The sequence below is a fragment of the Littorina saxatilis genome, linkage group LG16 (assembly GCF_037325665.1).
Source record: "Littorina saxatilis isolate snail1 linkage group LG16, US_GU_Lsax_2.0, whole genome shotgun sequence".
NCBI lineage: Eukaryota > Metazoa > Mollusca > Gastropoda > Littorinimorpha > Littorinidae > Littorina > Littorina saxatilis.
This window is the reverse complement of record NC_090260.1, coordinates 45,291,984-45,308,505: the sequence shown is the minus strand read 5'-3', so window position 1 is coordinate 45,308,505 and position 16,522 is coordinate 45,291,984. Positions and strand designations below refer to the sequence as shown.

At 42.6% G+C, this 16,522-nt stretch overlaps 1 protein-coding gene and 1 long non-coding RNA gene across 5 annotated transcripts in view; one reads left to right on the top strand and one right to left on the bottom strand.

Annotated features, from left to right (window-relative positions):
• Window positions 1–11,521, top strand: part of LOC138949780 (uncharacterized) — a 94,185-nt gene extending 82,664 nt beyond the window's left edge. Inside the window, exon 2 of the long non-coding RNA XR_011450441.1 lies at window positions 11,249–11,521. This is a non-coding gene — a long non-coding RNA (uncharacterized lncRNA). The remainder of the gene's footprint in view (window positions 1–11,248) is intronic.
• Window positions 1–16,522, bottom strand: part of LOC138949746 (cyclin-H-like) — an 87,371-nt gene that overhangs the window by 1,944 nt on the left and 68,905 nt on the right. The window contains exons 3-9 of one of the 4 annotated variants that reach the window (XM_070321563.1): window positions 12,416–12,489; window positions 10,425–10,626; window positions 8,713–8,820; window positions 7,945–8,000; window positions 5,121–5,186; window positions 2,897–3,264; window positions 50–403 (exon numbers count right to left, since the gene is read on the bottom strand). In XM_070321563.1, coding sequence (XP_070177664.1) covers window positions 3,132–3,264; window positions 5,121–5,186; window positions 7,945–8,000; window positions 8,713–8,820; window positions 10,425–10,626; window positions 12,416–12,489 — 639 coding nt within the window. In that variant the 3' untranslated portion in view covers window positions 50–403; window positions 2,897–3,131. Of the gene's footprint in view, window positions 1–49; window positions 404–2,896; window positions 3,497–4,279; window positions 4,392–5,120; window positions 5,187–7,944; window positions 8,001–8,712; window positions 8,821–10,424; window positions 10,627–12,415; window positions 12,490–16,522 lie in introns of those variants that run through there. The other 3 variants (XM_070321564.1, XM_070321565.1, XM_070321562.1) reach the window with 3 other exon arrangements.

Here is a 16,522-nt window from a genome sequence, read left to right as displayed (position 1 = left end):
AAACAACTGAGGTAAACACATTTTTTTTTTAAGTTAGCAGTACATGTACCTGAATTCTGTTCTGCACAAACCATCATCCCTTCACTGGCCAGGCGTTAAGATGGGACCGGACCATCCCTTCACTTGGTCACATAACCGGCACGGTTGGCCTAGTGGTAAGGCCCGTGATCGGGAGGTCGTGGGTTCGAACCCCGGCCGGGTCATACCTAAGACTTTAAAATTGGCAATCTAGTGGCTGCTCCGCCTGGCGTCTGGCATTATGGGGTTAGTGCTAGGACCGGTTGGTCCGGTGTCAGAATAATGTGACTGGGTGAGACATGAAGTCTGTGCTGCGACTTCTGTCTTGTGTGTGGCGCACGTTATGTCAAAGCAGCACCTCCCTGATATGGCCCTTCGTGGTCGGCTGGGCGTTAAGCAAACAAACAAACAAACAAACACACTTGGTCACATACCAAACATCAACATCCTTACTTCTCCCTGCGAAGTGTGGGATTTTTTTTGTCTAAGGTTTTCTGTGTAACTGTGAAAACATCAAGAAAAGTGCGAGAGCACTCCAGGTAAAATTAGTACAACTTCTTTGAAAATCAGGACTAATTTTAGAGGAGGCTTTAACAAGTCTACTGAAACTCTTAAAGCATATACAGCCTTTAAGTGCAACAGGAAAATAACCTGTAAAGTTAAACAAAAAAAACAAACAAGAAGGGCAAAGCCCATACGACTCACATGCTTTACACATTTTTCCTACCAAAATACATGTGACCTTGACCCAAGGTCAAGGTCATCCAAGGTCATGCAACACAAAGCTGTTAATTCAAGACATAGGAAGTACAATGGTGCTTATTGGCTCTTTCTACCATGAGATATGGTCACTTTTAGTGGTTCAGTACCTTATTTTGGTCACATTTCATAAGGGTCAAAGTGACCTTGACCTTGATCATATGTGACCAAATGTGTCTCATGATGAAAGCATAACATGTGCCCCACATAATTTTTAAGTTTGAAACAGTTATCTTCCATAGTTCAGGGTCAAGGTCACTTCAAAATATGTATACAATCCAACTTTAAAGAGCTCCTGTGACCTTGACCTTGAAGCAAGGTAAACCAAACTGGTATCAAAAGATGGGGCTTACTTTGCCCTATATATCATATATAGGTGAGGTATTGAATCTCAAAAACTTCAGAGAAAATGGGAAAAATGTGAAAAATAGCTGTTTTTTAGGCAACATTTATGGCCCCTGCGACCTTGACCTTGAAGCAAGGTCAAGATGCTATGTATGTTTTTTGGGGCCTTGTCATCATACACCATCTTGCCAAATTTGGTACTGATAGACTGAATAGTGTCCAAGAAATATCCAACGTTAAAGTTTTCCGGACGGACGGACGACTCGGGTGAGTACATAGACTCACTTTTGCTTCGCATGTGAGTCAAAAAACAAACAAAACAAAAAAATGTATGTGGAGAAATGGTTTGGCATTTTTGGTTGCGTCTCAAGAAAGTTGTTTTGTACCGATCCAAAGAAAAAATGTGTAACTAAATTGAATACCCATAATGCAAAGTCACTTCCATCTGCTACAATTAACAAGAGACAACGCTTTTAATCAGCTCTGACATTAACCTCCACAACCCCCGACTTCCACCCATGTGTTGTGTTGTTTCGTTCCACTGTGAACAGGCCAGTGCTGCGGTTTGACTGTAAGGGTACATTTGGTGGCTTGCAGTTGGTCTGCAGACAGCAAGGCGCACTATGGTAGCAAATATGTGCTATGATTGAGTTCATAAGTGAAACAAATGACAGATTATAGTGCATGTCCTGCCAGGGTGAGCTGAGACCATGGCTTGAGCTTCGGTGCTGTACCGTCATTGATCGGCTGGAACCGAAACTTAAGCTTTAGTCCACAGATTGCTCCGGTCCACAGCCTACTTCCCTTCGCCCTCGGTGGTTTGGGTTGAGTAGCCCGCGACTGTGGCATATCTGGCATCTCAGTTATCCGTTGAGTAATTTTGACACGGTTTGGCCTTATTGAATCAATAGAGTATAAGGGAGCTAATCCGCCAGCAGTGACTGCTGGTTTCTTATGTGTTCCTTACAATTTCTGCATTTGTGTCACAAACTTTCCACTTGTATATATATATATGCACTATTGGAAATGGCAAAAGTATTTACAACAATGCAAAAACCATGTAAAAGATGTCTCGCTATGCAGCGGTTGGTTAATTGTCAAACTTTCTTACAATATATTTACACCAATGCAACCAATGCAATAACAGGTCAAATTGTGTTTTAACCCCAAGGGCGGTAAAAAGCCACCAACCAGCCCAGCTGGTACCGCCCCATAGCCTGACACGGACAGCCCAACAACTACAAACACCGCGCAAGCCACCAAATGTACCCTTGCCCGATGATTGCGGCATTGAACCGTCCGTTCCATTATAAAAACTGAAATTTCAGATATTATGCATTCTAATAAAGGAAGTAAATGCATTTGATGTCCATCGCCCCGCTAGTCGTATCTGTGCATCAGAAACCGAAATCAAGAGAAAATCGTCACGCATGTGCACCAGGTTAATCCCTAACTTTGTTTTAGCAATCCAATCAACGGCTGTACTGAAGGACTCAAAGATCTGACATGAAGATGAGCCCCCATCTGTACCGCAAGATCAACATTCCATGTAAATACAAATAAAGGGTCATCGTCGGGATGAAATGGCATAATTCAAAATGCTTTCTTCACATCGGTCTTAGCCATGAAAGCACCCGAACACAGCCCCCTCACCAGTCTGATGGCATCTTCAATGGAAGCATATTTTACACTTGATCTCTCGGGGTCAATTCTGTCGTTGATCGATTCCCTTTAGTCTTCTTTCTACTAACCACCAATTGGGCGACCGCCTCACCTGTGATTGTATTGACCAGGTTGGTGACCGAGCCAGACGGGGTAGGATTGCTGGTACCGGTTGTCGTTGATCCGGATGTTGAGGCAATATGCTCATGATCACCCGAAACAGCTTCTTGCAGACGCTGGTTGTCTTTCTGGAGCGAGAACATGGCCACTTGGCAGGCCTCTTACCGCTCCCCCAGCCTGCGTAGCTCCGCCAATACCGCTGCCAAGGCAGTGGCGCCTTCTTTCCCTCATGTTGTGGCTGACTCAAACCCACCGGGTTGTCTCTGAGAGGCTGTCTGGTTGCTGGCCTTCAGCCGACCTGCAGCGGCTCGGGTCACTTCGGCTACCCGCCTTGACGCTGTCCTCCTGGGAGGCATATTCCTGTGCAAAAAACAAAACGGAAACCAACCAGGATATATAAGTGAAAACGGCCTTGTTTGTCACTGAGAATTACACATGAGCCTTGAATTCGTCTGCTGCTCCTTGCAGGAGTTGACAACTCCTTCACTGTTCGGCCTGTAAAAAGTGTAAAAATTCCATACTTTGGTTCCAGGTACAACCTCGGTTGTGAGATCAACACCAATCGCTGAAGTTGTCACCAGATTTTGGGAGTCTGAAATACAAACCAAAGAAATTGAATCAGAAAGGGACATAATCCAACAAACCCATGCTCTCTCCATGATACAAAGGCTTGTAACTATGAAAAATAGTTTGAACTTTGTTAAAATCATACCTTAGACCTGATAATAAGAAGTCATGTCTCGTCTTAGCCAAACAACAAATCATTGTCTGTTTTCAGATAAAAGGTCAAACAAATGAGGGGAGGTAAGTAGGTAACTTTTGTTTTGTGGGTAAGTGGGCTTTTTTTCCAGAAAGACTTTTCATGGGTCAGAACTCGTTCTAGTTGTGTCCCGTGGATTTGGAAGAAGGGTACCTTCCTGTGTGAAGTATGCAAATCAAGTTTCTTTGCAGGGTCAAAATTCAAATCGAGTTTCTTTGAAGGGTCAAAATTCAAATTGAGTTTCTTTGAAGGGTCAAAATTCAAATTGAGTTTCTTTGCAGGGTCAAAATTCAAATCGAGTTTCTTTGAAGGGTCAAAATTCAAATCGAGTTTCTGTGAAGGGTCAAAATTCAAATTGAGTTTCTGTGAAGGGTCAACGTTCAAAGAGTCAGCCTGGAAACTTTTTGTTTTGTTTAAACCTACTAGACATCACTAACAACTGAGACACACAACAAAACAACATTCAGGTTACACACTTCCAGGAGTCCAGGATAGCTGATTTTCTTTTTTAGAGAGACAATTAATTTTGTGTGCTCTGAACCTCACACTTTTTCCTTTATTTGGTGTTTAACGTCGTTTTCAACCATGAAGGTTATATCGCGACGAGAACCTCACACTTCACTGTCGGAATTGTTCTCCTGGTTGCGACATCTCTCCAGCCTTTTCTGAATCTGTCCCACCAGCTCTCTGTTCAGGTCCTTGTCCCGTTTCAGCATGTGTTTGATTCCTGCAAAAAACACCTTGCATATTGTGGTCACAGATCACCCCTTTGTCATGTTTCTGCAAGTGTTTGATTCCTGAAAAACACACTTGTAAAAAACATCTTGCACATTGTGATCACAGATCACCCCTTTGACGCGTTCCTGCAAGTGTTCAATTCCTGCAAAACATTCGAAATCGCAAGAAATGTAGAGGAGTTATTTCCCTTCCCCAGTAGTCATGGAGCTAATGACTAATGTTCCCATCTCCCCCCTTTCCCCGTCGCGATATAACCTTGAATGGTTGAAAACGACGTTAAACACCAAATAAAGAAAGAAACAAAGAAAGAAATGACTAAGGTGAATGCTGCGTCATTTGTTTGTGCGTAAGATGTCAATGGTTCTTTTTTCTGTGTTTGTTGTTGTGATTGACTTTTGGTTGATGAGTGTAATAATGGAAGGTGTGATGCTAATGTATACCCCCCCCCCCCCCCCCCCCCCCCACCATTTAGGCAGCCATACTCTGTTTACAGCAAGTGGCTGGGATTCGAACCACAAACATTACACAGAGAAGGCCGACATCTTAACCACCGGGCCATTGCGGCCGTCTACCTGTGTATCCAGAAGCTTGACATTCCCCAACTCATGCATGTCTTTGTGTACAGGCTTGTGCCTTTCGACAGATCTTTACTGTTGAAGATAGGGGGAAAAGGGAGAGAACCCAAAAGTGATCCACACCAAACACAGAACAGACTCACTTTTCAGCTGGATAAATACACCGCAGCACATCCTCCAGTCCTGTCATCAGCACTTCCGTCACATATCTGAAACAAACAAACGGTAAAGAGTTGTCATAAACGTTTGCTGAAATTTACAGCGTCAAGAAAACATATATCACAGGTGTGTCCTCTGCTGAGTGTTCTTCTATTTGTTTGTTTGTTTGTTTGTTCGATTAACGCCCAGCCGACCACGAAGGGCCATATCAGGGCGGTGCTGCTTTGACATTTAACGTTTTTATTTGTTTGTTTGCTTAACGCTCAGCCGACCACGAAGGGCCATATCAGGGCGGTGCTGCTTTGACATTTAACGTGCGCCACACACAAGACAGAAGTCGCAGCACAAGCTTCATGTCTCACCCAGTCACATTATTCTGACACCGGACCAACCAGTCCTAGCACTAACCCCATAATGCCAGACGCCAGGCGGAGCAGCCACTAGATTGCCAATTTTAAAGTCTTAGGTATGACCCGGCCGGGGTTCGAACCAACGACCTCCCGATCACGGGGCGGACGCCTTACCACCAGGCCAACCATTCCGGTAGTGTTCTTTTGTAGGCAATGAACGGTTTTGTTTGATTTTCATTATTTTATTATCCCAGTGCTGGCGAATTCAGATCGCTTTCTTCTAACGCAAAGCTCGCACCAACACTGAAGTTGCATCACCCCAGTGTGTGTGTTTAGGTGTTATCAGCCAACTTCCACTTCCGGCAGAAAGGCCGAGGTCTTTGTAGGACCCCGTGACCCAGCACAATAGACCCTTTTTTTTTTAATAACTCGGTCACAATTTGCAAGGATTGTGGAAGCTATGCGCCCCGCTAACAAAACCTCGTACACTAAAACACATGGTCGACCAGTTAAAAGCCATGATCGCAGCCAATAACTGACTCTGATGTGTTTTATGTGTGTCGTCCTATACAATTGTTGTTATAATCGTTTACAGGCAGGCAGGGTGTGCCGAAGAAAGATTTCCATTTTTATGTAATATTTTAATGGACAATAAAGTGCTGTTATTGTTATTGTTATTGTTATTGTATGTTATGCAGTGTTCAATCGATATCATGACTTTTTCTTTTGAAAATTTGCACATCGGAGCCACGATTGCTGCAGCAAGCATGTCAGTTTCCCACGCTGCTGTGACCTCGACCTCAGGCAAAACACGTTGTTGGCTTACACTCGGGACAAGCGATCCAGCCTTGCTGCAACAAATCGTTAACTGCGATGTGTATTTTTTTGTAAAGAAATGGGGTAATATTGAGTGGACACTGCATATCATCCACATCGGAGTTTGTTATTTGTTGCGATCGTCGACCATGTGTTTCCCGTTTGACCATGTGTTTCCTGTTTGTCAGAGGTTTAGTAAGCGGGGCGCAACTCTCTTCTGCTTGTAAATCCCGACAGAATTATTTCCGGAAAACATCTATTAACAGGCCCAAGGTGAAGGCCATATGCCTTGGGGTGGGAACGTGAACTTCCTGTCAGAAGAACACAGGGAGAGAACACGTGGAAACTTCCCTGTGTCGATCCCTACACCGTGGATAATGTTATGAAAGAGCAGAGTACAGAACATCTTGAACACACGGCCAGTACCGTGTAACTGGCCTTGACACGGAATGATCCAAGGGGGGCAATCTCAGTCATCTCAAAGAGGGAAATCCAAACGCAATCCGCTTTGTTCGATTTTATGGGCTTGGACGATAGAGAAAAATAAGAAAAGCAAAAGATGGAGTCCAGTCTGGACGAAACTGCTATCAAGAACGCAGAATTGATTTTTTTTGAGTTATTTTTTTAGCCGTAAGCGCCATGAATTTCTCATAACTGCTGTTCACAATGCGGCCGCAGTGAAACCAACAAAGGGGCCTCACTCTGGAAGAGTTTCCTGCTCCGATAAACATGGCGCTTACGGCTAAAAAAAACCTCAGAAAAAATCAATTCTGCGTTCTTGATAGCAGTTTCGTCCAGACTGGACTCCAGCTTTTGCTTTTCTTATTTTTCTCTATCGTCCAAGCCCATAAAATCGAACAAAGCGGATTGCGTTTGGATTTCCCTCTTTGAGATGACTGAGATTGCCCCCCCTGGATCGTTCCGTGTCAAGGCCAGTTACACGGTACTGGCCGTGTGTTCAAGATGAGTACAGAAGCCCTGAGTCCGTGGATAATGTTATGACAGATCAGAGTACAGAAGCCCTGAACACTGTGGATAATGTTATGACAGATCAGAGTACAGAAGTCCTGAACACTGTGGATAATGTTATGACAGATCAGAGTACAGAAGTCCTGAACACTGTGGATAATGTTATGACAGATCAGAGTACAGAAGTCCTGAACACTGTGGATAATGTTATGACAGATCAGAGTACAGAAGTCCTGAACACTGTGGATAATGTTATGACAGATCAGAGTACAGAAGCCCTGAACGCTGCAACCACACAGTCACCACCAGTAAACTCAGTGAAACGTTCTCACACGAAATTCTTACACGCCGAACCACGTGGGAAATAAATTGGTTACTTTTCCACTTTTTCTTGTCAGCTCAGAGAGAGAGAGTGCGACTGAAAAAACAACAACGTAATGACACCTTAGAGTGACGTACGAGCAACGATACTTTTCTTACTTCTTGTCTAAAAGTATTGTAAATCGGAAGTTTGCGCCCCCCCCCCCCCTCCCCCCAAGAAAAACCTAACACTGACCGCAATCACTTCTATCTGAACTCTTCAACAACTGATATGATGCCCTTCTGGATGTATTGACACACATACATGTCCATGTTAATCCACACATACCTGTCCAGGGTAATCCCCACATACCTGTCCATGTTAATCCCTTCCTTGCCGGCACTGTACAGTATTCCTGACAATCCAATCTGCAACAAAACATAACATCATTCAACTGTTAAAAGACAAACAGTGGTGTTGGGAAGTCTCCCTCAGTGATTATCCTCTCTTGCATTGGTTTAGCAAGAAAAAGCTAATTGTAATTCACACGTACAAACTCACTGACTCTTTTTCTGTTATATTCTGTACAGTAATATTTGTTTCATAACTTCAGAAAATGTTGTGTCTCTGTGGTACATGCATGGAGCACACAGCGTCACAAGATAAATATATTACAGTGGAACACCTCTTTTAAGACCTCAAAAAGCCTGAGGAAAATAGGTCCCAAACAGTAGGGAGTCTTCAAAGGGAGGTAAGCTTACAGAGGTCCCAAACAGTAGGGAGTCTTCAAAGGGAGGTAACCTTACAGAGGTCCCAAACAGTAGGGAGTCTTCAAAGGGAGGTAACCTTACAGAGGTCCCAAACAGTAGGGAGTCTTCAAAGGGAGGTAAGCTTACAGAGGTCCCAAACAGTAGGGAGTCTTAAAAGGGAGGTAAGCTTACAGAGGTTATGAACAGAAAATCTGAAAAATCCAGGTTTTAAAAAGGAGAAGTCTTAAATTGAGGAGTCTTAAAAGGGGGTTCCACTGTATATATATGCACATTGACACCTTTAGCAAAACATACAAAACTAAATATCTGACTAAATGTAAAAAAACCAAAAAAAAGCAAGAAACTTGAAGTGAAGTTGAAGCCAACCAACCCGAGATGGAGACAATATCAACACAATGTCCGACAGCAGACACCTGTCGATGTATTCCTCTGCGTTCTTCCGTAGCCTCTCTGGGTTTTCCAACTCTTTGAATCTTGTCTGAAACAAAATAAAATATGTTTGACATATTATGTATGCATCACAACCATTACAGCAACAAACAAACAAAAAACACAAAAACTACTGGGACATGTATCTTCTTTTTCTTCTTCTTCGTTCATGGGCTGAAACTCCCACGTTCACTCATGTTCTTGCTGGAGTTGATTTTTACGTGTATGACCGTTTTTACCCCGCCATTCAGGCAGCATGTGGGTATTTTGTGTTTCCACAACCGACCAAACTCTGACATGGATTACAGGATCTTGTCCGTACACACTTGGTCTTGTGCTTGCGTTTACACACGAAGGGGGATGAGGCTTGCATGTCTGCACATAAGTTGACCTGGGAGATCAAAAAAATCTCCACCCTTAACCCACCAGGTGGCCGCGGCTGGGATTTGAACTCACGACCTTCCGATTAGGAGGCCGATGTATTATCCACTACGACACTGCGCCTGTCATTGATATCATAATTGTTGATTCTGAAGAGAATATCCTAACATTGCTGGGTAAGTCAATGATCTAAAGAGTACTTATGGTTACAACTGCAGAAATACGCCAGAGGACTTGAACCCTGAACAAACACAGTACCACAGACGGCATCTAGTAAAGCCATGAAACAACCAGTCACTGCCACCCACCAAGAAACTGTAACTTGTCCTTACAGAATGGACACATTTACAGAGTAAATCTATTTGATACATATGACAATTTATAACCCTTCTGTGAAGGGCTCAGAGAATTTCCCAAGTTCTCCTTGTCTTGTGACATTCAAGGCATAACATCTGTAGGGAGCCCTGATGTGTACGGTGGAGGAAGGTTAAGGATAAGATTGTATACAGTCTTGTCAGGTTAACCTCGTGGAAATTCAGGTTGCTTTCTAACTGGGGAACGACGTGAGCTGCCATACAGTATACGGCGCTACCCTTATCTTCTTCCTGCCTGAGTGTATTCATGTTTCCAAGCCCAGAGACTTTCACTGTGAACTTGGGTTCTTTGATGGAGGCAAGCGTGGTGTGTGCACAGAGTTGACTCCAAGTATCAAACCCTCCTCTTTGATGGAGGCAAGCGTGGTGTGTGCACAGAGTTGACTCCAAGTATCAAACCCTCCTCTTTGATGGAGGCAAGCGTGGTGTGTGCACAAAGTTGACTCCAAGTATCAAACCCTCCTCTTTGATGGAGGCAAGCGTGGTGTGTGCACAGAGTTGACTCCAAGTATCAAACCCTCCTCTTTGATGGAGGCAAGCGTGGTGTGTGCACAGAGTTGACTCCAAGTATCAAACCCTCCTCTTTGATGGAGGCAAGCGTGGTGTGTGCACAGAGTTGACTCCAAGTATCAAACCCTCCTCTTTGATGGAGGCAAGCGTGGTGTGTGCACAAAGTTGACTCCAAGTATCAAACCCTCCTCTTTGATGGAGGCAAGCGTGGTGTGTGCACAGAGTTGACTCCAAGTATCAAACCCTCCTCTTTGATGGAGGCAAGCGTGGTGTGTGCACAAAGTTGACTCCAAGTATCAAACCCTCCAACTCCAATGTCAAAGCTTGGACAGATGGGAGGTGGTTCACATCATCCTTAAAACAAGAAAGATAACTCAACAAAATTCACCTTGATGTCAATAAGTAGCCCCTCCATGGCTCTGAAAGGATTGTGAACGGTCAGGTGGTATCGTAGTTTGGACATGAGGAGGAGTTCAAAGGTCAAGATGGTGTCGGCAAACTTCTCGCGGTTGCCCTTCAGGTTGCTGACGAACTGACCAATGGGAACGTAGAACTCTTCCACCTTGCAGGACAGGTAAACCACAGTCAACCTGAAATAAAACATTAGACGGGTGCGTAGCTTGGTGGTTAGGGTGTCGCCTTCCGTGTGGATAGTTCGGGGCTCGAACCCAGAGCTGTGCCTGGTGGGTTAAGGGAAGGAGATTTTTCCTCTCTCTCTTTTTCTCTCTTTCTCTTTCTTTCTTTCTCTCTCTCTCTTTCTCTCTCTCTTTCTCTCTCTCTTTCTCTCTCTCTCTCTTTTTCTCTCTCTCATGATCAAATCACTATGATCAAACTCAATGGTTTTGCGGTTTGGTTTATTTTTTTCCTATTCAAAATTTAAAGCTTTTAAACACTTGCTTTTGAAAGGTGAAGGGAGTCCTCCTGTGCGCTAGCATTATTTGTAACGCAGAAGGTCAACTTTTGTGCAGACCTGCTGGGGAAGATTGTACCTTAAATTTAAAGTTTTGAAACTTGTATGACAATTGTGGCATATTTGCAGAAGAATTTTTTTTTATTCAGGCGCCTTCAATTAAACCTCCCTCCTACCAAATACATAAAACGCCATTAACTTCAATCTCTCTCACTCAATTAGTCAATAGCTCTCTCTCTCTCTCATGGACACACAAAACTAAATTCTTGCATTTGATGTTAAAAAAAAACAAGTCGCGTAAGGCGAAAATACAATATTTAGTCAAGTAGCTGCCATTTTTCAGCAAGACCGTATACTCGTAGCATCGTCAGTCCACCGCTCATGGCAAAGGCAGTGAAATTGACAAGAAGAGCGGGGTAGTAGTTGCGCTAAGAAGGATAGCACGCTTTTCTGTACCTCTCTTTGTTTTAACTTTCTGAGCGTGTTTTTAATCCAAACATATCATATCTATATGTTTTTGGAATCAGAAACCGACAAGGAATAAGATGAAAGTGTTTTTAAATTGATTTGGACAATTTAATTTTGATAATAATTTTTATATATTTAATTTTCAGAGCTTGTTTTTAATCCGAATATAACATATTTATATGTTTTTTGAATCAGCAAATGATGGAGAATAAGATAAACGTAAATTTGGATCGTTTTATAAATTTTTATTTTTTTTTTACAATTTTCCGATTTTTAATGACCAAAGTCATTAATTAATTTTTAAGCCACCAAGCTGAAATGCAATACCGAAGTCCGGGCTTCGTCGAAGATTACTTGACCAAAATTTGAACCAATTTGGTTGAAAAATGAGGGCGTGACAGTGCCGCCTCAACTTTCACGAAAAGCCGGATATGACGTCATCAAAGACATTTATCAAAAAAATGAAAAAAACGTTCGGGGATTTCATACCCAGGAACTCTCATGTCAAATTTCATAAAGATCGGTCCAGTAGTTTAGTCTGAATCGCTCTACACACACACACACACACACACACACACACGCACGCACGCACACACGCACGCACATACACCACGACCCTCGTTTCGATTCCCCCTCGATGTTAAAATATTTAGTCAAAACTTGACTAAATATAAAAAGTAAAGAAATGTAGTTTCCATTCCCACAACCAACCCTTTATTTCCTCCCGACCCCAAACCATTTACTTAACCATTAAAAAATTAAAATTAAAAAAGGAACATAAAAATAAAGAAACTCCATTTGCAGACTGCAGAATGGACACTTATCCTTTTTCAAGGAGATACGCTTGGCATGATCTCTGCCCAGTCAAAGGTCTTTGTAGAAAACAAATCACCAACCGCACAACGTAACAAAACAAAAATTACTAACCAACTTAATTGTGTGTTTTTTTTTATCTTACCTTGTCACCGAGAAAAAAACCTATTTCTATTTTCTAGCCTTACATGATGTCCTTGGGATGGTAGTCCATGGGAGAGTTGTTGACCCAGAATCGCCTGAAGAACGCCAGTGAAGTACCCTGCACACACAGCAAGTCAGCCGGGATGAGCGGTACATTGGAGAATGATAAAACTACAGCCAATCCTGTCAAAATGACTACACAAGGAACCAACCCAAAGTGGTTGTTATCCATACTGTCAGGTAGTCTGACTAGAGGTGTTTTGGGGTGGTCTTTACGGGCAGGTGGTTGTAATCGAGAGGTGGTCAGCACGGCAGGACTCTTCACTATTATACTATACTACTTACTGTCAAGTATGTTTACAGTGCAAGTCCCATTAACATCTCCAAGCGCTTTACATTATTCCACTGCCAGAATAAACAAAACATAATTTAAATAATACTCTTCTTCTTCTTTGTTCATGGGCTTAGACTCCCACGTTCACTCGTGTTTTTAGCACGAGTGGATTTTTACGTGTATGACCGTTTTTCCCCGCCATTCAGGCAGCCATACGCCGCTTTCGGGGGAGGCATGCTGGGTATATTCGTGTTTCTTACGATAACCGACCGAACTCTGACATGGATTACAGGATCTTTTCCATGCGCACTTGGTCTTGTGCTTCGTGTACACATGAAGGGGGTTAAGTCACTAGCAGGTCGGCACATAAGTTAACCTAGGAGATCGGAAAAATCTCCACTCTTAACCCACCAGGCGGCAGCAACCGCAGGATTCGAACTCACGACCCCCCCGATTAGGAGGCCAATGTCTTACCACCACGCCACTGCGCCCGTCATTTAAATAATACAATGACAAAGGCATACAAATCATGGAGTAAAACAAGACCTCCCCAATTTTAAGACCACGTGTTATCTCACTCCGGTGTTCTACTCATTAGCAGCACTGTTCCCAGACGCAGAGGACAGTACACTGTACTCGTCAGGTGAATGTGCATAGGTTGAAATGATATGCTGAGTCCTGGGGTGCAACATTTCAGATTTGAAAACATGAAAATACATGGAAAATACTCTGTTTCTAATTCTGAGTACATGTATGAGGAAAAGAACAAATGATTCACTCAAGAAGAAAAATGTGCCAGAGACAGAAATTGTCATTCAACTTGAAAAAATCCAAAAACAAAGAGACTGCCAACGTTCTTTAACATTCTTTCGACGCTGACGTCATATTCCCTTTCTACGTCACTCATTTCGTCATACAATCAATTATTAATTCCGTCAGCTTCCTGGCGAGCGGGCGAAATTTCGATCAAGCTAAGGTTTTTGTGACTATTTGTTTTTCTGTTCACTTAAAAGACTGTTGGGTCAATATATTTGTGATTGTAACGTATTTTGTCAATAACAACGTTCCAACAACTTACCTTTCTTGTTTATACATTTAGTCAAGTTTTGACTAAATGTTTTATCATAGAGGGGGGAATCGAGACGAGAGTCGTGGTGTATGTGCGTGTGTGTGTGTGTGTGGAGCGATTCAGACTAAACTACCGTACTTTCCGGGTCATAAGGCGCGACTTTTTTCCTCGAGTTCGACCCCTGCGTCTTGTATAACGAAGCGCCTAAACAGTGTATGAAATACGAAAAAAATCAAAGAGACCGCCTGAGTACCAGTCAAACAACTTGTGATAATGCATGTTTCAGCTATTAGGTACTGCCCTGCCTTTGATCTGGCCGCACACACAGATTTCCACTCTGTTAAACTCGGTCTCTCAGATATGACAGGGGAACCACCTCTCATGGCAAAAACTGGGTCATTGACCCCTGGGAAGAAGGTCGTGTCTATAAACAAGGCCACCCAGCTATCACAATGCCTTTGATCTCCGGCACACACAGAGCACACATATTTTCACTCAGTTAAAGTCGGTCACTGACCGGTCACTGACCCCGGTGCAGGAAGTGTTTCCTCTCTCAGATATGACAGGGGAACCACCTCTCATGGCAAAAACTGGGTCATTTTGGTGCGCCCTATCGGCCCCCTGCGTCCAATGGGTGACTGGATTACAATTTTTTGTAAAATGAAGGGGGTGCGTCTTGTATAACGAAGCGCCTTGTCACCCGGAAAGTACGGTACTGAACCGATCTTTATGAAATTTGACATGAGAGTTCCTGGGTATAAAATCCCCGAACATTTTTTTCATTTTTTGGATAAATGTCTTTGATGACGTCATATCCGGCTTTTCGTGAAAGTTGAGGCGGCACTGTCACGCCCTCATTTTTCAACCAAATTGGTTGAAATTTTGGTCAAGTAATCTTCGACGAAGCCCGGACTTCGGTATTGCATTTCAGCTTGGTGGCTTAAAAATTAATTAATGACTTTGGTCATTAAAAATCTAAAAATTGTAAATAAAAATAAAAATTTATAAAACGATCCGAATTTACGTTCATCTTAAAAACATATAAATATGTTATATTTGGATTAAAAACAAGCTCTGAAAATTAAATATATAAAAATTATTATCAAAATTAAATTGTCGAAATCAATTTAAAAACACTTTCATCTTATTCCTTGTCGGTTCCTGATTCCAAAAACATATAGATATGATATGTTTGGATTAAAAACACTCTCAGAAAGTTAAAACAAAGAGAGGTACAGAAAAGCGTGCTATCCTTCTTAGCGCAACTACTACCCCGCTCTTCTTGTCAATTTCACTGCCTTTGCCATGAGCGGTGGACTGACGATGCTACGAGTATACGGTCTTGCTGAAAAATGGCATTGCGTTCAGTTTCATTCTGTGAGTTCGACAGCTACTTGACTAAATATTGTATTTTCGCCTTACGCGACTTGTTACATTTAGTCAAGTTTTAACATAGAGGGGGAATCGAGACGAGGGTCGTGGGTGTGTGTGTGTGTGTGTGTGTGTGTGTGTGTGTGTGTGTGTGTGTGTGTGTGCGTGCGTGCGTGCGTGCGTGCGTGCGTGCGTGCGTGCGTGTGTGTGTGTGTGCGTGCGTGTGTAGAGCGATTCAGAGTAAACTACTGGACCGATCTTTATGAAAATTTTCATGAGAGTTCCTGGGTATGATATCCCCAGACGGTTTTTTTTCTCATTTTTTCGATAAATGTCTTTGATGACGTCATATCCGGCATTTTGTAAAAGTTGAGGCGGCACTGTCACACCCTCATTTTTCAATCAAATTGATTGAAATTTTGGCCAAGCAATCTTCGACAGAGGCCGGACTTTGGTATTGCATTTCAGCTTGGAGGCTTAAAAATTAATAATGACTTTGGTCATTAAAAATCTGAAAATTGTAATTAAAAATATTTTTTTTTATAAATATCGTATTCATCATCATGTTCTGATTCCAAAAACATATAAATATGTTATATTCGGATTAAAAACAAGCTCTGAAAATTAAAAATATAAAAATTACGATTAAAATTAAATTTCCGAAATCGATTTAAAAACAATTTCATCTTATTCCTTGTCCGTTCCTGATTCCCAAAACATAGGTATGATATGTTTGGATTAAAAACACGTTCAGAGAGTTAAAAAGAATAGAGATATAGAAAAGCGTGCTATCCTCCTCAGCGCAACCGCTACCGCGCTTTTCTGGATTGTTAATTTCACTGCCTTTGCCACGAGCGGTGGACAGGCGATGCTACAAGTGTACGGTCTTGCGGAAAAAATGCAATGCGTTCAGTTTCATTCTGTGAGTTCGACTGAGCTTGACTAAATGTTGTATTTTCGCCTTACGCGACTTGTTTGATTCTGTTATTCAACTTGACTATAGTGTGTTAGTTAGTTGTTGCTTTTGGGGTCCAGCGGACCATATAGGCCAAATCAGGACCCCAACTAATGTGTGGTCCTTGATCTGGTTGAACTAATTAACACAGATGAAACGGCATCAGTCATTCAGCGTATCGAGGTCTGTTGTATGTGTTTGCATACACGAGGAGCAATTCTTGATAATCACAAGGAGGTCTGGAGGACATGTGTTTGTTCTCGTTAGATCTGCCCATTTTTTGTTAGATCTGATATTGTTTCCCTCCATCTCTCCCCTCTCTTCTCTCTCTCCCTCCCACACTTCCTCTCCCCCCTCTCTTCTTCCCTCCCTCCCTCCATCCCATCTCTACTCTCTCCCTCCCTCTCTCTTCCTCCCTCCCC